General features: G+C 33.8%; 6 protein-coding genes across 12 annotated transcripts; 3 read left to right on the top strand and 3 right to left on the bottom strand.

The window, feature by feature from the left end:
• Positions 1–206: 206 nt before the first annotated feature.
• On the bottom strand, positions 207–3,482 carry LOC121115339 (CCAAT/enhancer-binding protein zeta). The gene is made up of 2 exons (XM_040709565.2): positions 3,182–3,482; positions 207–3,119 (listed from the first exon to the last, which is right to left on the bottom strand). The coding sequence occupies exons 1-2, from the start codon at positions 3,332–3,334 to the stop codon at positions 375–377; spliced, it is 2,898 nt and encodes a 965-aa protein (XP_040565499.1). The 5' UTR covers positions 3,335–3,482; the 3' UTR covers positions 207–374.
• A 2,183-nt stretch (positions 3,483–5,665) lies between these two features.
• On the top strand, positions 5,666–7,644 carry CSN6 (COP9 signalosome subunit 6). 2 transcript variants are annotated; one of them, XM_040709624.2, is made up of 3 exons: positions 5,666–6,127; positions 6,300–6,487; positions 6,567–7,644. In XM_040709624.2, the coding sequence occupies exons 2-3, from the start codon at positions 6,327–6,329 to the stop codon at positions 7,414–7,416; spliced, it is 1,011 nt and encodes a 336-aa protein (XP_040565558.1). In that variant the 5' UTR covers positions 5,666–6,127; positions 6,300–6,326; the 3' UTR covers positions 7,417–7,644. The 2 variants fall into 2 exon arrangements, with proteins under 2 accessions (XP_040565558.1, XP_040565551.1); XM_040709617.2 differs by having other exon boundaries at positions 5,816–6,127; positions 6,188–6,487.
• Positions 7,645–8,428: 784 nt separating this feature from the next.
• On the top strand, positions 8,429–9,773 carry VhaAC45 (Vacuolar H[+] ATPase AC45 accessory subunit). Its single transcript, XM_040709627.2, has 2 exons — positions 8,429–8,866; positions 8,943–9,773. The coding sequence occupies exons 1-2, from the start codon at positions 8,548–8,550 to the stop codon at positions 9,506–9,508; spliced, it is 885 nt and encodes a 294-aa protein (XP_040565561.1). The 5' UTR covers positions 8,429–8,547; the 3' UTR covers positions 9,509–9,773.
• A 926-nt stretch (positions 9,774–10,699) lies between these two features.
• Positions 10,700–13,364, top strand: LOC121115361 (abhydrolase domain-containing protein 2). Its single transcript, XM_040709586.2, has 6 exons — positions 10,700–11,457; positions 11,546–11,721; positions 11,789–11,956; positions 12,018–12,204; positions 12,281–12,630; positions 12,729–13,364. Exons 1-6 carry the CDS (start codon positions 11,309–11,311, stop codon positions 13,058–13,060), a joined length of 1,362 nt encoding a protein of 453 aa, XP_040565520.1. The 5' UTR covers positions 10,700–11,308; the 3' UTR covers positions 13,061–13,364.
• On the bottom strand, positions 13,229–15,593 carry LOC139905104 (uncharacterized). The gene is made up of 3 exons (XM_071887547.1): positions 15,227–15,593; positions 14,906–15,156; positions 13,229–13,809 (listed from the first exon to the last, which is right to left on the bottom strand). The coding sequence occupies exons 1-3, from the start codon at positions 15,490–15,492 to the stop codon at positions 13,403–13,405; spliced, it is 924 nt and encodes a 307-aa protein (XP_071743648.1). The 5' UTR covers positions 15,493–15,593; the 3' UTR covers positions 13,229–13,402.
• A 191-nt stretch (positions 15,594–15,784) lies between these two features.
• Positions 15,785–20,331, bottom strand: LOC121115372 (uncharacterized). Of its 6 annotated transcripts, none has more exons than XM_071887525.1 (7): positions 19,124–20,294; positions 18,378–19,068; positions 18,114–18,317; positions 17,834–18,057; positions 17,689–17,762; positions 16,046–16,273; positions 15,785–15,982 (listed from the first exon to the last, which is right to left on the bottom strand). In XM_071887525.1, exons 2-7 carry the CDS (start codon positions 18,647–18,649, stop codon positions 15,812–15,814), a joined length of 1,173 nt encoding a protein of 390 aa, XP_071743626.1. In that variant the 5' UTR covers positions 18,650–19,068; positions 19,124–20,294; the 3' UTR covers positions 15,785–15,811. The 6 variants fall into 6 exon arrangements, with proteins under 6 accessions (XP_071743626.1, XP_071743631.1, XP_071743628.1 ...); XM_071887530.1 differs by having other exon boundaries at positions 16,046–16,250; positions 17,689–17,719; XM_071887527.1 differs by lacking the exon at positions 19,124–20,294 and having other exon boundaries at positions 18,378–18,686; positions 18,752–18,886.

Genomic DNA, 20,331 nt, shown 5'->3' with positions numbered 1-20,331 from the left:
TTTAATGTCAAAAAGTTCTCTCTTTTTTATATACATATACTATACATACACAATACATACATATAATATTCAAATAATCCGAAGATGAACTCTCTCTCTCTCAACATCACGTAACATGTCTCCTGTACTATTTGTAATTAAACAAACAAACAAATTTTATGTCCATGTTATTATATTGTTCAGAGTGAAAAAAAACAAAAAAACGATTTTGGATTTAACAAAAAATATATATACGCATTGTAAGAAAGAATGTTTAATTTGAAGGATACGTAGGTACACCTCTGAGATGATATGACAATGTTATGAAAATATACATACATATTTGTATTCAATTCCAAATTCAACATAAAACAAAACTAATACTTTATGAACATCTATCGTTTAGATCGCTTCCTTTTTATCATATCCTTCCGTTTCTTAAAAGGCCTATTTCCTGATCGACCACTCTCCCATTTCAATTGTTTCAGTCCTGAATTGTCTTTATTAGAAAGGGCTTGAGACCCACCTGCATCGAGAGTCGTTTCGTCGTTTTCAATCATTTCCGCAAATTCTTCTGCAGATGCTAAAAGTGATTGGAAGCCGCTATCCCCTCCTACTCCACTCATGGAACGTTTCTTTCCACTTTTCTTTTTAGGAGCAGGTCCATCTTCCTCTTCAATATCAAATCCTTCCTCATCAAGCTCACTGGAATCACTTTCTGAGTTGGATTGGTCTTCGGATTCCATATCGCTTTCTTCCTCATCATCATCTTCTAATTCGTCAAATGAGTCATCCCCTTTCTTCTTCTTCTTCCCTGGTTTCTTAACTTCCTTACTTAAATCAGAAGCAAAGTCTATGTCATCGTTTTCTCCAAAATCTGTAGCCATCTTATCCAAATATCTATCAAATTCTTCTGAGGTAACTGAATCATTATCCCATGTATCCTCTTCCACATCCTTTGACTTATTGTCAGCTCTCTTCTTCAAGTATTTGTAAATGAAAAGCTCATCATTTGGAATTTTCGATTCATTCGTTTGAATATATTCAATATCATCAGGATGAACAAATTCCGTAGTTGAGTCTTTCTTAGCCATGGGATGCTTCTTGTTAGAAAGGGATGATGAGCTTTGCTTTTTGGGATTACGAAAGACAAACCTGTCTAAAAATCTAATGAGAGTGAAATCAACCAGTGGATCACCAGAGTAGGAAATAGGAGTATTGCAGCATATATTTGTTGCAAAAAGTGAAACAGAAGGATGGTAATGAGTATTAAGGTAATTTAACTCCCATAAATGGCTCATTTCAGCTCCAGCATAGAGAGGATTTCTAGAAAAGGGATTGTACTCCTTCGTTTTTGGTCTGGATGAAATATTTTTTGTATGGACCCAAGAACTAGACTTATTTTCCTTAACTTCATTTACCTCCGGTTCATAGTTTGTTTCTCCATCAGATGTCTCGACAGCGTCAAAGTAACGTTCCTCATCTTCCTCATCAAAGACATCCATGTTGAAGTTAGCCAATTCTCTGCTAAATAATTGGAGTTCAGGTCTGGCTTTAATTATTTCAGACACAATAAACAAAATAGCGCATGCGAGAGGTGGCTTAAAGGTACTACTACATTGTAGGAGTCTCTTAACAAAGGCCTTAACTCGTATAACCTCCGGATCTGCCTTAAGCGTTTTGAAAATTAAATTGAAGAAAATAGCTTGTTTAGATGATCCTACAAGATCATGGTCCAAAGACTTTTTGTATATAGCCGAATAATATCTTTCCTTATCTGCATCTATTTGAAACAAGAGGGATAATGCTTGAATGCTAATATTAAAGTTACTCATATGCACTACTTTATACAGAGTTTCAACATGAATCTCAAAATCTGAGTCCTTCATCAAATCTTTAGCATAAGGAAAGGCTCTATTTACTCCAGTTAGGAGACCTGACATCAGTTTTGAGTCGATTTCACCTTTATGGATTGAGGATTTAAAAAAAGAAAAGTAAATTTGGATCATTTTTTTCGCAATCTCTTCATCCTTTGATTCTGAGAGCATTACTTGACTCAAAAAGCAAATTCCGTAGTATTGAGCCTTTGGATTTACATTATTTCTAAATAATAGACGCTCAACCTCTTTCACAACAATTACTTTCATAGCAGGATGATGCTTACAAAGGAGGGTGCTTAACTGATAAATGGCTCTTGAAGCAACAGATCTCACAGGGTCTCCCAATTTATTGACGAGTCCCTCAAGAAGTATATTTTCCATCTCAGGATTTGCAATGAGAAGAGAAAGAGTTTTGGACATGCCGTCTATTCTAGTCTTTTCGATTTGATCCATGGATACTTCCTTCAAAGCAATCAGGTAACTCGAATAATATTCCTTTAATTGGGACTCAAAGTACCATAAGAGAATCAAACGATCCCTTTTTTCGGGAGAAGCGCAAGAGGCAATTGATCTAAAAGGATTTTTAAGAAAGGGTTTAAGCTTCCTTCCTGGAACTAACAGATGAGAGATGAAAAGATCCGTTAAAATATCCATGCAGAGATTCATAGGGCGTCTGCTCTTTGTATTAACATGGGCGATAAGAGCTTCTAAGGATTTAAAATGATGGACAGGAGACTCTTGAAGTCTGACAGTATGAACATTTAGCTTGTCTTGTAGGGTACCTCCGCCATGATTGAAAGAAGAAAGGATTTTCTCTGACCAGGAATATTGACTGGACTTTAATGAAAGATTTTTAAAGACTTCTTCCTCTTTCTGATGAAGCTTTGTCGCATACTTTAGCATTTTATCACTCCAGTAGTCGTTAAGAGGCTCTTTAATATTACTGGATGATGGATTGGTCACAATTTCTGTGCAAAGTTCATTGAGGAGTTCGTACCATTTGACATTATTTTGTTTGATAAGCACGAATTTCCGATCTGGAGGAGAGAGTTTACAAAAGGCTAAATTTCCATGATTCACAACGGCATTGGGCTCTTTTTCTTCTTGCACGGTAGTAGATTCAGGCTCAGCCTCCTCTGAATTCAATTTCTTTCTCTTATTTTTTGAAGATTTCTTCACCTTTTTCACAACTTTTTCCTCATTTTTGGAGTGTTTGGACTTCGGGGCAGATTTGGAGCTCTCATTGGATAAGCCAGAGTTCTAAAAACAAAAACGGATAAGACAACATCCTTTAATAGTATTATTGATTATGACCCTCTTACCTTCAGCAACTCCACCCAATCCTTTTTATCCTCCTCGGATTTGAAATCTCCAGTAAAATCTATGTCCATGGCCTCCTCCCCCTCTCCATCCTCCTCTTCCTCATGTTTTAGGGGCACCGTTTTTGTGACCTTGGCCTTTTTCGACGAGTTCATCTTAGTTCTTAAAACAACAATATTTATAAATATTCTATGAATTACAATTAAAAAATAAAAGTAAATAGATATGCCAGGACACGTGCTTATATTTATATATATCGAGTACGTATATGGCCGGTGCTCAATAAAATAAAAAGAGACATGACGTCACAGATTTATTTACTTAATTCTAGCTACCTATATATAGTATTACAAGTATTAGCTACTTAAATAAATATTATCTCTATCGTTGGATGAAGCATGGCGGGATTATTAACATCCATGTTAAGTAAAGTAATAAAGTAAAGATTCATTAGCTACACTTATAACATGCAGGAAAATAGTAGGTGACGCTTTAAACCTAATATAATCTATCCGAGTTTACAATATATAATAAATAATAATTTTATATCAATATATTGTCTTGCCACCAAGATATTCGGCTACACTCTATAATAAATAATGATATATATATTATAATAGTGTTTCTCAAATTGTAAAATAATAGATGTAAGTTGGAGGAAGAGGGGATAATCAGAGTGGTAAAGATGATATTTATTTGTTTAATATCATAATAAGTGAGCATAATATTAATATCTATCAAATGTTTTTTTTTTCTAAGGATCGAATAGTTAAAAGCTTAAATAGTATATATTAAATAAGTGTATTATAGCATGTATACATTTTTCATTTGCAACTCGTATGAAATAAAATACAGATAAATGAGCACCAGGAAGATTTTATGTTCTTAATTTAATGTACTTTCATACTTTTAATGTGCACTTTCAATAAAATATGACATTAAATACAGTAGACTGAGTTTAGTATCTATTTAATATTTTTTTCCCTTTTGGAGTAATCTAAATAGAGTTTAATTGGAAGAACTATTTAAGGGAACTATGTACAATTATATCGATATCGGATATATATGTCACAGTAGATATTGAAATCCAGTAGAATCGTTGATTCTCCTAGGAGGGATCATGATCGTTATCTGTCCTAGGACAGATTATGATTATGATGTCTCCTAGGAAAATCAATAATTCTACTAGTAGAGATTAAAAACCTATTCTCTCTTAGGACAAATTACAATTGTATTCAGGGAGATGGTAGCATTGAATGTTTGAAGAGGTTGCGTGTTTTCGAAATATGATGCCAAGTCTGACCGGTAATTTTATTCCCCGTAAAATTTATTCCTGGACATTTTGATTTTTTCCCCACTTTGAAGAAGGATATTTAATGACGTCGCACGGTTAATGTTTCTACACTAGTTTTTTATAGGGCTGTAGAGGGGGGGGCTTGGGAGTGGCCAATCGGAACTTAAGATGAGTGATTATTATCGATGGATGGGAGACAGATACAAATGATTGTTTATGGATTAGAAATGACGTCATGATAAATCTTTAATAGTGATTAGAAATAGAATAAGTTGATATTATTTATACATTGGGAAGTATAAGTAAATTCCGTAATTACTCCTCTTCTTCATCGTCTATTTGTATTACTACTCGCTCCTATTTCTTCTCATCCATCGACAATCATCAATTTAATAATCCTCTTTTCTCTTCTTTTCTTTCTTTTTCCACAATTCAAATCTACGTAAACAATTAAGCTAATTGCTCGGTCCCCTCACTCTCTTCTTCAGGACCACTTACTCTCCCTTGCTTCAAGCTCAACTCTGGATTAAATCCTACAAGTTACAACAATCATCATCATTCATAGGATAATGCTGGGACTAGTATTAGATTTCTAGAATATATCATTCAACTGAACTGTTTTAACAAAAGAACTGATTAACAAAAAAAATTGAATCTTTAAAAGAACTGAGTCATGAAAAGAACTTATTTAATAAAATAACTGAATCCTTTACAGATTATTCATATTTCGTAAATTCAGGTAGCAGTTCACTTGAGTCTACTCAAACTATTAAATGAAAAAATTCTTCCACAGCCGCTTCCCTGAGCATCGTAAATCACATATGGTATCCAAAAATACATCCTGTTCTACCAGTTATGCAGGTTTTCTTTACTAAAGATAATTTATTAACTAAAATGAATCCTTACATTAGTATTGGGTTAACTAAAACACAAGTTAAAGATTTTATTTCATTATTCATGCAATATGAAAGTTTTAGGATATAAGGAATATTGAACTGATCCCAACTAAAGTCAGCCAGCTTATATTCTTTAATATTAATTTGGATTCAATGCAGTTTGATCCAAATAAATACATAATCTGACTATTCAGGTTTTTTTAGATCAGTTTGAATCATTCTAAAAAATGCTAACAAATTATTTTTATTGGAGGGGGGTATTTAAGAAGTGATTCATGCAATGAACAAATCTTTTTAGTCAGTTCACTAAAAGGAATCACAATTCCCAGCATTATACTAAGCATAATTTTCACGAAAAAAAAGAAAAGAAATCGGCAATGAAAGAATAATTTTTGTACAATATTGCAATATATATACACTACCATAGAGGGGTATGACTTGTCGTCATACTTTGAAACACGCAACCTCTTCAAAGATTCATTACTTCTATATCCGTTTGTAAAATTGTAATTTGTCCTAGGAGAGAATAGGATTGTAATCTCTACTAGTAGAATTATTGATTCTCCTTAGAGAGATCAATGATTCTACTGGATTTCAATCTCTACTGTGATATATATATAAATATATATCTCTCTCTTCAAGTTTGAGAGCCATAGAGCTCTATTATTGAATATTGTTTGTTTATTTGTGACGGTGTTGCTGGGATGAGCTGAGAAATTCTACGGAAAGGAGAGTTCGAACAGTTGTATTGAATTTGAGTAAGACTGTTAACATAACTAACTAATTTTTTGTATCTATTACTATTAACTTAAACTCAGCTTTTTTTTCATTGATGGTTATTTTTATAATAATAATTGATTATTGTGTCTCGTCACTTATGTGTACTTATTCGGAGTGATCCTTGTGATCCCATTATTTGCTTTCAAATAGAATTGAAGTGATTTGGAAGTTATAGGCATGGAGATGGATGCCACCGCCGCCCCTGAGGGTTGTAGTTCTGAGACTGGAGCTAGTGGGGTGTTGAGTAGTGCAGCAACAACTTCTTCTGACGCCAGTGGGGAAAAGTCCGTGATGGCTTCAAATGGTACTCAAGGAACCGTGTCTGTATCTCTGCATCCGTAAGTTGATTTGGGAGAAAGGCGCTGGCTCTGGCTTCTTGTTTGATTACTCATGATGTATTGATTATTATTTGAATAGGCTTGTAATTATGAATATATCTGAGCATTGGACGAGGACAAAGGCGCAGACTGGCTCAGCCACACAGGTCTACGGGGCCATCATTGGGAAGCAAAAGGGTCGTGACATTGAAATCATGAATTCATTTGAGTTAGATTACAACATGATTGAAGAGAAAGTCATCATTGATATGGAATACTACAAAGCCAAGGAAGAGCAGTTCAAACAGGTCTTCACAGACATGGATTTCCTGGGATGGTACTCCACGGGAGAGCTCCCAACTTCCTCGGATTTAGAAATACATAGACAAATCACTGAGTTCAACGAAAGTCCCCTCTTCCTGCAAATGAATCCCCTTGCTCGACAAAGCGACCTTCCCGTCAACATGTATGAGTCTCTCTTTGATTTGGTTGGAGGACATGGAATGCTCTTTGTCAAGCTATCCTTCACCCTTGCAACAGAAGAGGCAGAAAGGATTGGATTGGATCATGTGGCCCGTATTTCTCGTGACGACGATGAGTCGAATTACTCGAAAGTATCTGAGCATGTAGTTGTTCAGCACTCTGCCATCAAAATGCTTGCCTCTCGTGTCAAAGTTATTCTAGAGTATGTAAAAGCAGTTCAATCTGGAGAACTTCCTCATAATCATGAAATTTTGCGTGAAGCAAAGGCACTAGCTGATCGGTTACCAGTACTTGAGAGTTCGCGTTTCAAACCTGAGTTTTACTCTCAATATAACGATGTTGCACTCATGACCTACCTCGGATCCATTCTTAAATCATCCAATAATCTTAATCAATATGTCAATAAATTAAACATCTTGTTTCCTAGGCAAGGGACCTGTCGGAGAATGAGAGGGATATTTTTCTAAAGAAATTATAATTACTGAGTTAAAACTATCCTATCTATCTATATATGTATACACACTCACACACACAAGAGACTTATTGACCTCGATTGTTTTATAAATATTCGTTTCAGCTCTATACTTGATTTGATATCCATCAAAGCATGGAGACGTAGTGAATCCTTCTTTCATTTCCTCCATAGAAATGTAACTTCGAAAAATATGAAATAAATTAATATTTTCTAAGATGTATTCCATCTTCTTAATTTTTATTTAAATAAGATCTCGTTTCTTGTCGAAGGTTCGAGATAATTGTCGATAAACTACACATAATACCTAATAGTAATATATATCACGTTCGAATTCTTCTAAAATATGTTGATTGTGTTATTGATGAGACTTCCACAAAATGTGTCTACTGCCTCTTTCAGTAGAAAAAAATAAATGGCGCTAGAAGAGTAGCTCTAAAACCTAGGGGCCATAGACTTTTATTTTACATTTATATCATATAAGTAACCAAGTAAAAGACTGGTATTTTTTTCGTCTGTATTTGATCTAGTTATTTTTGAATGGAGTACTACTCTCTGGAAGTAAAATCAATGAGAGCTCATTGATGAAGTGTGGTATGGATTAAAAACATTGAGAACCTCTGTGACTGAACTGAACTCAAATGTATTGCTACAGTTAAATTGTTTGTAATATACGGTTAGAGATATATAGTGCATAGTATTAAATTCGAAATCCTTTATTAATAAAAAAAATAACAGTGTTAGGTGCAAGATTGAAGATCCACCAATGTCTAAATGTACTTGGATTATGCTAATCTTAAATATCTTGTAACAATTAGTAAGAAGATACTGCTTATTACTAATTAACTATTAATTCTATAGAGGCTAGCATTAAGAGTAGTTACTTTTTTATGAACTACCTAGCTATTGCCTATGCTATGTGACATACCATGAATGAGAATCATGATTTTTATATAAAAACACCTAAGGTTGATGACGTCAACAACTTACAAGTGAAATGGAATAGGTAGCTACTGCTGTTGGCTGTCAGTTAGCTGTAAACTGCAAAAGCAACTTAATTATTACTAATAAATAATAATTCATTTTTTGGGGGAGTTTTGGTCATCATTCATCTTTTCACTCAGTGATGTATTTAAAAAATTCATTGATTGTCTTGCTTCTAAGGATTGGATTGTGTTTTGCTCAAGATAAGGCTCAAACAGTGCCTTTAGAGAAAAAACTAAATCCTTATCGTTTTAATGGATCTGCCGTTCTGATGCAGCTTAGTGGCCCCTTAAGAGTCCATTTCTACGAATTAAATCCACAGAAAAAACTTGGAAGTATAATAGAGAGTGTGGATATAATTACGGACGTAGTGCCTATTGTTACTTCATCCTCAAGTCCTGGAGACAATTCTACTATACTTTCAAGTATTAATGTTGCCTACTCTGGGATCCAGTGCCACGGTAACAACTGAGATTTTCTTCATTTTATCAAATATTTTAATTAATTTTATTATTATTAAATATTTATATTTGCCAGGTTTAAAAAATAATGCATCTCTTCTCACTGAAGTAACATTTAATCTTCAATTCCAACTTGACAAAATTAAATGGACTCTAATTACAATTTCTACAACAGTCGAAGGTAAAGTACTAAACGGTTCGACCCCTAAGCCGATTTCGGGTAAAACGGTTTTGAGACCATACATCAAGACTGGATATACCACAAGTGAAGTTGATAGAGCCTATGGGCGAGGATACACGACAGGTAGTCCTTCGAAGAAACTCTCTTGGTATTGTAATAAACAAATATTTACAAGTGATCCTAGCAAGCAAGAAGTAGGCACCCTGGTACTTGGTCTAGAGTTTCCAGGATTACTAGTGCAACCTTATGATGTTGGATCTTTAAATGGAACACAACCTAGATTTGGGTATAGTTGGGACTGTGATCCACTTATATCAGCAAAAATATGGGAAATATTATTCATCGTCCTTATACTTGTTCTGATATTCCTTTGGTCAGTAAATATGATGCTAAATTTAAATACACCAACTCGATATGATGATCCCAAAGGGAAGCCTTTAAGTGTTCCTCTTCACGAGTAATCACACGAAAGGATTAATCTCTTACAAATTATAGTAATGATTGTATTGCACAGTAATGTTATTCTGTTATTGCGGAACGGTCTACTAGCACGGGTACTCCGTGCTTTAAAAAATTAACTTATTTACAAATATAACATATTTTCTAGAAATTATTTTATTTTATAATTTATACACAAATAGTATCTGATCCTATTTGGAAGAGAAAAATCATGTATCAGCATTCAACACTGATTGAAAATGAATAAAAATATAGATAAATCAATAACTTTTTTTTTTCTATACTCAATGCACGCATTTTTTTCGGCTTCTGACTATAAACTTCGATTGCAATCAAATTCATTTAACAGGTTTAAAGGGATTGTGACATCAATTAATCATCATATTAATTATTTCAAGTATTTGAACTTATTTGTACTCTAATATACATCTCATGTGAATTACACAGTATAAGTAACTAAAAAAGAAGTGGAATAATTAGGAAAAAACTGGAAATTTTCTGTAATTGGTAAATAATTATAATTAATCAGTTCTCAAATTAATTAAATACAATTTTAGTTGCATGGTGATCCATTTATAATATAATAGATGGGTAAATAGACAATACTTTTATAAATAAGTCGTTTAAAAAGAATAATTTCCCCTTGAAAGACACTAAGACTCCAATTTGGGAACCACTGGTCTAAGATATTCACAGCACAAAACCGAATAAAGACTATGAACATGTATAGTGTGTGCTTATGTATGGAATAACTAATTCACAACTTCACTTTAACCTAGCCTTAAAATTGAAAGATATGGAGGGCAACAAAGTAAAACTCCATCAAAGAAGGTCTAGATAGGCCCATCATGTTGATAGAAAGCGTTTTGTCTACTTTAGTGTCTATATTATGTCTATTTTGACAACTGTTCTTCGCTATGAAGGATAAACTAGCATGCATTCAAGTCAATAGTAACCCGCGAGGATGTCATTATTTGTCAAATGACTAATCAATCAGTTATATAATTGTATATATTGTATACATATTCATAATTACACTTGGTTATTAAGTATAACTTATTACTTAGAGTTAATCATTAGGGAGGGAAAGCAATTAAGAAAGGGGCTATCTGACTCTAAAGTCAGCAGACATGCATGTGAACGTCGAGAACTCTTATTATTTATAACATAACTAAGAGAAAATAGGCATGGATGGGGGAGGAGTCAATTAATAAGAGCTAGCCAGGGAAAGAAAGTGAATCAGCTACTCAAAATGTGGGGGTTGGAGAAGTACAATCGAATTGGTCAAGTAATTTATTGAAATCTTGGTTACTCTGGTTCCTTAATTCCCGTGGAGGTGCTCTTTTTGAGTCTAATACTATCATTCATCGAGTCATCACATGAAATGGGCTCTTGGGCAAAGGAATTCTTAATTAAGAAATACAAATTAATATGCACATTCTATAAAAATAAAAATAAAGAAAGAAATGACAAGTAACGCACGCCCATATGAGTAATCTCAATATTACAATGCCGTATGTATGCGCTCCTCTATGTTGATGCTGATTGAGAGATGCACCAAAGTTACTACGCTTACTCCTTCAGTACATTTAACATTCTTTATATCGAGGCTACTTCAAATTGAATCAAATGTGGAAAGAAACAAGATAAAAGAGGAAGATTGAAGCGAGCTTCATAATAAATAAATATTAAACAAGAGTTTGATCAAAGAAGTTTGACGAACTATCATTTCATATTTATTTATTATTCCTAATAGTATAATATTATTAATCAATAACTAGTACTGTAGCACATGAAACATCATGTACTTACTTGTCCTCGTAGCCCTCATCCTTTGCATTCTCTTTAAAATCCTTAACGTGAACACGAGTCCTCAAAAGTCACTCTTCTACAGTGCCAATGCCAAATTTATCGAACAAATCCTTCAACATGCTCCCACGCTGTGTCAACCGTAAGTTCAGTCTCTGTCTTATCAATATTCTTGTTCGTTGTTTATATCTGTCCTATATATTAAATAATTAATATTTTGCATGCTATAGATATGTTCCCACACGGCTATGGGGATTCAGTGGACATGTGCAAACGATTATTCAAGGAGTTTTGAGTCAAATTCACTGCCCATTTCTCAATGGAAAGCGCTATTATTTTAAGCATATAGATGGTACAACAGTCACATATGATCTCTATCCCGCAGCAGGGCAACACGTTCTAAACCGTAGTCAAAAAGAACACTTCTATTCTTTAATTGAACTCTTGCTTCATCTTTTATTATATTTTATTAGGTGATTATACGCTGGCTATATGCCCAGGGATTGGGAACTCGAGTGATTCCGTATATATTCGACGGGTTGTTCAAGAAGCACAACTGGGAGGATATCGAGTTGCTGTTTTAAATCATATAGGAGTCCTTAAAAATGTACCAGTCACATCTCCTAGGATATTTAGTTACGGTATTCAAAGACATTTAATTAGCCATTTACAAGACAAACTCTCTATCCTCTTTTTCTTCAGGTAATACAAATGACTATGAGGGTATGGTTCAGGACCTAATTAGAAGATTTCCAGGAACTCTTATGCTATCTGTAGGGTTCTCAATGGGTGGTAATCTTATTACAAAATATCTGGGTGAAGAAGGGAGAGTGAAACCTAAAAATATAATCGGTGGGATCTCCATTTGCCAAGGATATGATGCAGCCAGGTATGCTTTTAAAGAAAGCTCTTTTAAATACTTGTTTTATAAACACTGAATGTAAAATGTAATTTTTACGTTTTAGAGCGTCCAAATATATGCTGGACTGGGAAGGATTTCGCAGATTATATTTATTCGCTATGACTGAGAATATGAAAGCTATTCTCCGGAGGTGGCAAAAACAGCTATTTACAGAACAAATTAAGCGAGAAAAATGTATCAATGAGAAGGATGTATGGTACTCAGCAACCCTCGTCGATTTAGATGACAGCTATACAAGAAAATTGTACAATTTTGATAGTGTAGAAGCATTTTATAGAAACAGTAGCTCTGTTCATTATTTTGGCGGGATTAAGGTCCCCATGATTTTTTTGAATGCTGCAGATGATCCCATTGTTCCACCTCCATTGACTGCATTAGCAAGAAAAGAATCAGGTATCATCGTTGTTCCATGTTTATATATAGAGTAGACTAACGCTTATATACGACTTAATTAATATGACTACTTTTATCTTTTTATCATTTGTCTATAGAGAAAAATGAAAAATTTATCTTTATTGAGCAAAAACATGGTGGCCATCTGGGATTCTATGAAGGAGGTCTCATCTATCCAAATAATGTCACGTGGTTGGATCGTGTTCTCATTGAAATGGCCAATGGGATGACTCAGGTTCATTCATCAGACAAAAATTCATTCGTCGATGAGATTGATTTAATTCAAAGTTCCTCATCTTCAGATACAGATGAAGATACAGATTTATCAAGCATTTTAGCCAATACGAGTCCTAAAAGTATTCGATTTATTCCTTTGAAAGAGAAAAAAGCTATCAAATTAAGACATAATGTGAACCGTAATTTTTTCTAATCTTTTCATCTTTCTTAAAAGTTGTTTTGATTGTTATTTCCTCTATCCCCCCCCCTCCCCACCTCTTAATTTAATTATTTATCCCTCTATCTTTATATATTTTTTTCTATCTAAGATTGTTTAACATTCACAAAAATAATGTCAGAAAATTGAATTATTATCTATAAATCCGCATTCTACATAATATATTTCATAAATCCTTCAGTACAATTTTGTATCAGAGTAACAAATATTATAAATAAACTTGAGATTATGTATTTAATTCTAAGTAATTATAAAGATCATTAATTAATTATCTACTTAATCAAATGACCATTATTCTTTATTATCATGACTACTTTTCTACGCAGCATCATCTACAGCTGTCAGTGTAAATATTTTCTTTGATTCTGTTTCATCTTCATTCAATCTTTGAGGTGGAGTGATGATCACGGTAGAAACACAGGAGCCCCTCCGTGATTCAGAAAAACTTGGCATTTTTCGTATAATTTTGCTACTATCATCCCTAGTATCTCCTCTTCCTGGCGTACTAAAAGTTTTGTTTTTATCCAATTTCCCCTTTTCGATATCGTAGGGCTTATTATGATGAAGGTCCAATTGATTCATAATATAAATTTTCTTGAATTTATCATTTTCGAAATTGGTAGTTGTGTCCTGGAGGATTAGTTCCGTATCACTATGGCGTTTTTTTAAAAGAAAAGATGGTGGCGGAATTCCTGCTATGATGAGGAAGTCTGGATCCATACAACCTTTTGCAAAACAATACATAGCTCATTAATTATCATGTTAGGTTTCCCATTTTACTTACATAATTATAACCCCAAGCAGATGCAGTGACACTCATATAATTAATAGTTATCTACATTCTTGACTAATTAGTCATTAGTATTTACTATATAAAAAAATTTGATAGTTATTTAGGGTCGGTTTTAGCATGAGGGGGGCAAAGTATAATTTTTCTAAAAATAAATATCTTTTTTTTAGAATATAATTTTTATTTCTTAAAACGACTTAAAAAAAGGTCAATCCTTTTTTATTTTTATGTTCTTTTTATAAAAATGTCTTTTACGCATATATATTTATAAATTACAGGGGCGTTTGCAGGGGGTGGGATAGAGGGGCTGTAGTCCCCTCCCCCAAAATTAAGGAATTTTTGCTTTTACTTGATTATTTTTGTCAATTGGGAAAATGATGCAGCAGAGCAAAAAATTGAATATTTGATTTTTTTTTCAAAAAAATTTAGTTTTTGTGAATAGCGGTGGATTTTTGAATTTTTTCTCCAAAAAATTTAATATTTGAATTTATTTTTTCTAGAATATTTTTTTACCAAAAAAAAATAATATTTGATGTTTGAATATCTCTACATTGAGTCTTAACAGATTTGTCGTCGTAATAGGAATCCCTGGTCATTTCTAAAGACTCGAAGGTATCTCACTTTCACATCAGTTTCTTTTACCTAAAAACATTCAGGATTATAACTTTTGGTTGACAATATTATGATAGTTAACCTTAATTGTGTAAATGCCCTCCTAACAATTTGATGATTATTAGAAAAAATATTATTTTCTCTATTTGTATACAAAGTGCTATCATTTATATTTCTAAGTAACACTATAATTCATTTTTCTATAGGAAGTGTATTCTATTACAATAATTATTTATTTACAAGTCATTTGTTATATGAAATCGAGTCAGCCAGCGAGTGTTTTAATATTAGGTATTTAATGGGAATTGAGTGGAAAATCGCAGTTAAATGAGACTAAAGTTCGACTTGAGTACATATCCACTCTTTCTTGTATACTTAAAGGAAATACTGTTTAACAAAAAACTAAATAGCTATCTTACCCATAATGAGGGAAATTAACCAAATTAGAATGGATGTAATCGTGGCAATGTCAAAGATGGTGAACCAAATATAGGAGAATTTTATAACTAGTGCTTCGCAATAAGAACTTGAAGTTTTATCGTTCAACTCAGGGTGAGAGGAAAACAAAAGGAAACTCCCATGGAGGTTCCATATAAAAATGAATAATATGAATAAGTACATAGTGGAGCGAGCCATATTAAGTCCAGCGGGTGCCTTGGGTCTCTTAGTCCTTATTGAATAGTATTTTATACAATAAGTATCATGAATATGTTTATTTATTTGTCGTATAAGCTACTTACCAGTCAACATTTCGAACAGCAATGACGAGGGAAATTCGAACCAAGACTATTGTGAGACCCGCAATTCCACCAAATAGCAGATATCGAGGCAGTCGCTCATCTAAAGGACATTCCTTTTTATACATGAGTCCAATTACAACCATTGCAACATTGAGAGGTGTGGTAGCAAATATGAAGACAGAGAAACCTGTAGCTAGGTATTGAGTCGAAGTATCCTCAGGTCTGTTATTCAAAACGGAATCACTTTCGTGTAGACTCTCTATCATTTTGTGTTTGAGTAATACTCTATCCCTTACATATTATACAAACATGCTTTGTATCAAAACGGAAATTTGTCAGGAAGAAAAAATATATTTACAATATTCAAGTATCAAAGTATTACATATGCATGCAGCAAGGGATCGTTAAGTATGTAAGTCCTAAATTGAATTCAATACACGAATACAATCAATTCAAATTGGGTGACAACATGGGGAAATGCTTTTGTTAATGTGAATTATGTGTGTTACTAGAATCTACATATTATTATGAAGCAATGAAATCTAAAGTGAACAACAGTTTATCAGATAAAATAACGAATATATTTCAAAAAACATCATCACAAATATAAAAAAGACTATCGATCCATGCGCGAATAATGAGGTTAGCATCTTGGCTTAACTTTGGAAGTATTTTTGTTTCGTATAATGAATTCCAAGGTACAACAGGAAATCCAAAGTAAATGAATCCTAAATCTGTTGCATTCGTGTTTCTCCCCTAATTACATAAAAAGAGATAATATAATTATTACAAAAGTAACCTTGAATATGAGTGTATTACATGGAGTAAATCCACATCTCTCAATGAAGAGTTAAACTCCAAAACATAAGTTTCATGGTTGCAATGAAACTCGGTGTTTATAGCTTGATGGAAATCAATGTTTGTTTCTTCATATAAGCTGAGACGATTAAAAATAAATTTCGAAGGTTGGAGGAAGAGGATATGCGTGTCCACCAATGGAGAGGGGTTTCCGTCTATAAAAGCTCTGATAATTAATTTTGATGAATCCTATATGTTATTACATATTAATTATGTACTATGTAAATAATTTGGTTAATAGTCCATTTTCTAAATAAAAATGAAATATTTTGAATAAAAGAATGGAAATGTCTTTCTAAAGAATATATTTACCAAATTTTCGGAAAAAAGAGCACTGCATTATGACTTTGCATATGATAAAACAAGGATTCGAAATTATGTTTAAAACATGAGACTCATTTTTTTAAACATTAAATTCAAATTTTGAAAAAAGAAAAACAACTGCCCATACATTTATCTTTACCTGAGGCCTAAATCGGATCAAGAGTATGAAATTTCTACTACAAGCCGAGGGGAAAATGTTTTTAACATTTACCAGGGAGTACAAGAGAAGAGAAATTGAGGTCTAACTTGTTTGTTTACCTGCATATGTAGTCTTTATCAATTATCATAATTCTTTTCAAATGTTTTTCGCTCCTTTTCACCGTCTATAGCTTCAATTATTTTTGGTTCATGATACATTTTTTCTCAAGATATAAAATTAGAAGGCATTAATATCATCAAAATGATGAAACGGATTTTTTTATCGATATATCATTTTGATGTCTAAGATTGTCATGCGTAGAAAATATTTTTACTTAATTGGTGGAGTGGGGGGTTAATAGCTTCCCCCACTAAGCGATCAATACCCTAATACAATTACTTTAAATTAGTTTATCATATTGATATATACATATATCAATTCTTGTATTTACATAATAAGTAAATATGTTTTTATATTACATTTTGAGAATAGGCCCCCACCCACAAACTCAATCCATGATAATAATTCAGAGAATATTTAATAATAAAATACCATCCCAATTTTAGGGAAGGAAATTGCGAATGCAAAATAAAATAACATTAGTCCAGGGAATATATTATAATTATACTTAAATTCCCATATATTTATTTTGTAATGCATTTTTTAAATCAATTTACACCAAAAATAGGTGAGAATTCTTCTTTTAGAAGGAGATGTTGACATCTCCACGACCTATTAAATAATGAACAAAAAAGATGAAAGAGCACAAGCATGAACCGGTGCATTTACTTTTTTCTTTAGATACCGTCTTTCACATTCGTAAATTCACCCACTTCATACTTAAATATTCCCTCATCAAGAAATAGTGAATAATGATAATTGATAGTAGGTTCGGAAAAAATATAACCCTGCTCAGGTAGCAACTACGAATGATCTTACACTCGTCTAATGTTATATTTTTTACAACTCTATTTTTATCCATCCCAGATATTCAAGGGTTGTACAATAAGTGAAGGCCAAGGTGACTATTATAATTTAAAAAAATAGATTTGTAAATATTAGTTTATCTGACTAAAAAATACATATTTCTTTATCTCCCTGGTACAACCTAGATTCTAGAAGTTAATTTCCAATTACTAACCTCTCGTAATTTAAGAAAAGATGCATTGAGCCTGAAATTTGAATATGAAGTCCATAATTTATCAAATAATATGTCTATAAAATATTGGCTGTTTATAAATATTTATGGAGTAAAAAAATAAATTATGTTAATTTCTCATTCTTACCGTAGCAATTTTTTGACCATTTTTGCGAGGCATCCTCGTAGAGTTCTTCATTAATTGGGAATAGAGGATATCCGATAATGAGAGAATTGGTCGGCGATATGTGTTTTTTGAAGAATATTTCTTCAATCATATTTTTTAATTTCATCAAAGGGATTCCTTTTGAGTCTATGAGTGCAATCCAAGTGAACGGGAGCTGAGTAGCATAGTGCCGAATTCCTGATGTCCTAATTTTTAAAATGTTCTGGATAAGAAATGCATAACTGACTTCGTCTGTTCTCACTTATCAATCCACTTCAATTTATCTTTAGGTACATGAATGAATTTACCACGAGAGGACTCCCAACGTTCTTTAATCACCAAAGAATCCGTGTCCATAGAACTTAACAAAACATATGAAATTGGAAAGGAAGAATCTTTGAAGTAAGATTGCATCTTTAGCATAGAGGCGAGTGAGGAGCAGACCTCAATCTCATTTGTGGATACCCTAGAGTTAAATACGAGTATAATTATAAAAGAGCTCGAAAATATAACCAAACTTTCTTACCAAATTAAAGCATAACTATATGGATTTGGATATGAGTACTCAAAATCCGGAAGTTCTCTTACTCTAGACAAGACGATGTGCTCATTCAACTCACTGTTGTCTGAAACGTATACACTTCCTTCCAGGACTATGTTCTTATACCACCATTTCTTGAATTGAATGAATAAGTTCTTGATTGGAATGTTGTACGCAAAGAGGATGAGGAGCACCATAAGGATGAGTCCAAAGTAGATTCTTCTTTGGAATGAAATACCAAGAATTCTGGCCCTCATCGTCACCTGATAAGATTTAGTCTTGTGTACCCTGAGACTAAATTAAGTAGCTTATGTAATGCATACTAATAAAAGCATATTCTGAATATATACTCGTCCTACAAGTGATTTATGCTTCAAACAATGGCTTGTAATTAAAAAGAGTTTTGAGGTGTCAAATTACTGAACGATTACAATTCCATGATTATAATAGTACTAATAATTATTTTTGGGGGGAAATTGTTCCTTCGTCTACTTTTGCCTTGAAGGAGATTTACCATCCTCAACTTTCCATCAGTTCTTACAAAAGATCCATTGATAAGAAGAGAACTATAGAGAGTATTTTTGGTCGAACATTGTCGACTTTTATATGTACAATAACGAACGATCAATTATGGGGATTTCTGGTACTCTCTTCATTGGATCTCTCAACCTTTCCTCTAAAAAGATATAAAAAGACGATAACCCAATATTAACTACTAGTTAAACAATTACGTCACTTTTCCAACTAGTGGATCGCACTCTTTGTTATTTAATAGTAGAAATATATACAGGGTTCGGAAGCAAAACGTGGACTGAATCCCTGATTTTAGAAAAATGTCATTAATTTTATTTTTTGATAAATAATTTTGAAATTTTTTTTACAAAACTTTGAGACACGACCTTTGTGAACATGTTCACTCAATATGGCCGCCCTCAGCTGTAATCACAGCCTCCCCACGGTGGCAGAAAGCCTTGCAGGAGTTGATGATGAACTTCTTGGACAAGTTGTTCCACTCGTTCACAATGGCGGCCTTCAGGGAGTCCACGTTCGGGTGAGATGTCCACTCTCCAAAGTGCCCCACACATAAAAGTTTAACGGGTTCAAATCCGGCAAAGATGATGGCCACATGTCCTTGGGCCAAAAATCAGCCATGTTGTATGTGCAGAACTTCTGGCATTTGGCCGATGTGTGTGAGGTTGCACCATCTTGGGTCCACACATAGTTGTCCTCTGGGTAGGGGGCCTTGAGCCATGTCAGTATGGTGAGCTTCAGCACCTTGTAGTAGGCATCCTGGCCGATTTTCTCCCCAGCTTTAAAAAAGAAGGAAGGCATCTTCTTGCCGTCAGACGCCACGACCCCCAAGACCATTGATTGGGTAGGATGTTTTGTACGGAAAACCCCCTTGACCTCCTCTGGTGATCTCACAAGCCAACGGTCGTTCGGACGGTTGTAGACCTGGTCCAAGGCGAGAAAATCTTCTCGTCAGAGAACATTTTTACCCTAGATCCATTTGCCTTGATCCACGCACGAACTTTCTTGCTCCTCTGCAGTCTCCTTTCCTTCAGAGTGTCTGTCAACAGGTGGCGTGGGGTCATTGTGTCAGAGAAAACCCCCAAGTCCTCCTTTACAGCCTCCTGATTGTCCCTCGTCCACGTCAAACTCGTTAGAGAAACGATTCATGGATTTTGTAGGATCCTCCTTAATCTTCTTCTCATATCCCCCAGAAACTCAGAATCCCTTTTCAAGTTGTGTCCCCCACTTCCTCCTTTCCTTGAGAGCTCTTTTCCATCCTTTTTCATTTTGGCCACCTTGAAAATGAGGCTCCTGGAGCATTTCACAATGTCCATAATATCTGCCCTCTCAATTTTGGCATCCAGGAGGTCAGAGATCATCCGCCCTTTTGCTTCTTGCTCACTCATGATGAAATATTTAAAGGAAT

The sequence above is a fragment of the Lepeophtheirus salmonis genome, chromosome 1 (genome assembly GCF_016086655.4).
Source record: "Lepeophtheirus salmonis chromosome 1, UVic_Lsal_1.4, whole genome shotgun sequence".
Classification (NCBI taxonomy): domain Eukaryota; kingdom Metazoa; phylum Arthropoda; class Copepoda; order Siphonostomatoida; family Caligidae; genus Lepeophtheirus; species Lepeophtheirus salmonis.
This window is presented reverse-complemented; position numbering and strand designations above follow the sequence as displayed.

Coding starts and splice junctions, on each gene's coding strand:
- LOC121115339 (XM_040709565.2), bottom strand. CDS start 3,334: ATGAACTCGTCGAAAAAGGCCAAGGTCACAAAAACGGTGCCCCTAAAA. Junction 3,120..3,181: donor ATTGGGTGGAGTTGCTGAAG/GTAAGAGGGTCA, acceptor TTTTGTTTTTAG/AACTCTGGCTTATCCAATGA.
- CSN6 (XM_040709624.2), top strand. CDS start 6,327: ATGGAGATGGATGCCACCGCCGCCCCTGAGGGTTGTAGTTCTGAGACT. Junction 6,488..6,566: donor GTGTCTGTATCTCTGCATCC/GTAAGTTGATTT, acceptor TTATTTGAATAG/GCTTGTAATTATGAATATAT.
- VhaAC45 (XM_040709627.2), top strand. CDS start 8,548: ATGTATTTAAAAAATTCATTGATTGTCTTGCTTCTAAGGATTGGATTG. Junction 8,867..8,942: donor CTCTGGGATCCAGTGCCACG/GTAACAACTGAG, acceptor TATATTTGCCAG/GTTTAAAAAATAATGCATCT.
- LOC121115361 (XM_040709586.2), top strand. CDS start 11,309: ATGTACTTACTTGTCCTCGTAGCCCTCATCCTTTGCATTCTCTTTAAA. Junction 11,458..11,545: donor GCTCCCACGCTGTGTCAACC/GTAAGTTCAGTC, acceptor TGCATGCTATAG/ATATGTTCCCACACGGCTAT. Junction 11,957..12,017: donor TCCTAGGATATTTAGTTACG/GTATTCAAAGAC, acceptor CTTTTTCTTCAG/GTAATACAAATGACTATGAG.
- LOC139905104 (XM_071887547.1), bottom strand. CDS start 15,492: ATGATAGAGAGTCTACACGAAAGTGATTCCGTTTTGAATAACAGACCT. Junction 15,157..15,226: donor GCTGTTCGAAATGTTGACTG/GTAAGTAGCTTA, acceptor CTATTCAATAAG/GACTAAGAGACCCAAGGCAC. Junction 13,810..14,905: donor GTTAATTTCCCTCATTATGG/GTAAGATAGCTA, acceptor GTTTTGCAAAAG/GTTGTATGGATCCAGACTTC.
- LOC121115372 (XM_071887525.1), bottom strand. CDS start 18,649: ATGAGGGCCAGAATTCTTGGTATTTCATTCCAAAGAAGAATCTACTTT. Junction 16,274..17,688: donor CTTTTCTTAAATTACGAGAG/GTTAGTAATTGG, acceptor AATAACATATAG/GATTCATCAAAATTAATTAT. Junction 15,983..16,045: donor GAGATGTGGATTTACTCCAT/GTAATACACTCA, acceptor TTATGTAATTAG/GGGAGAAACACGAATGCAAC.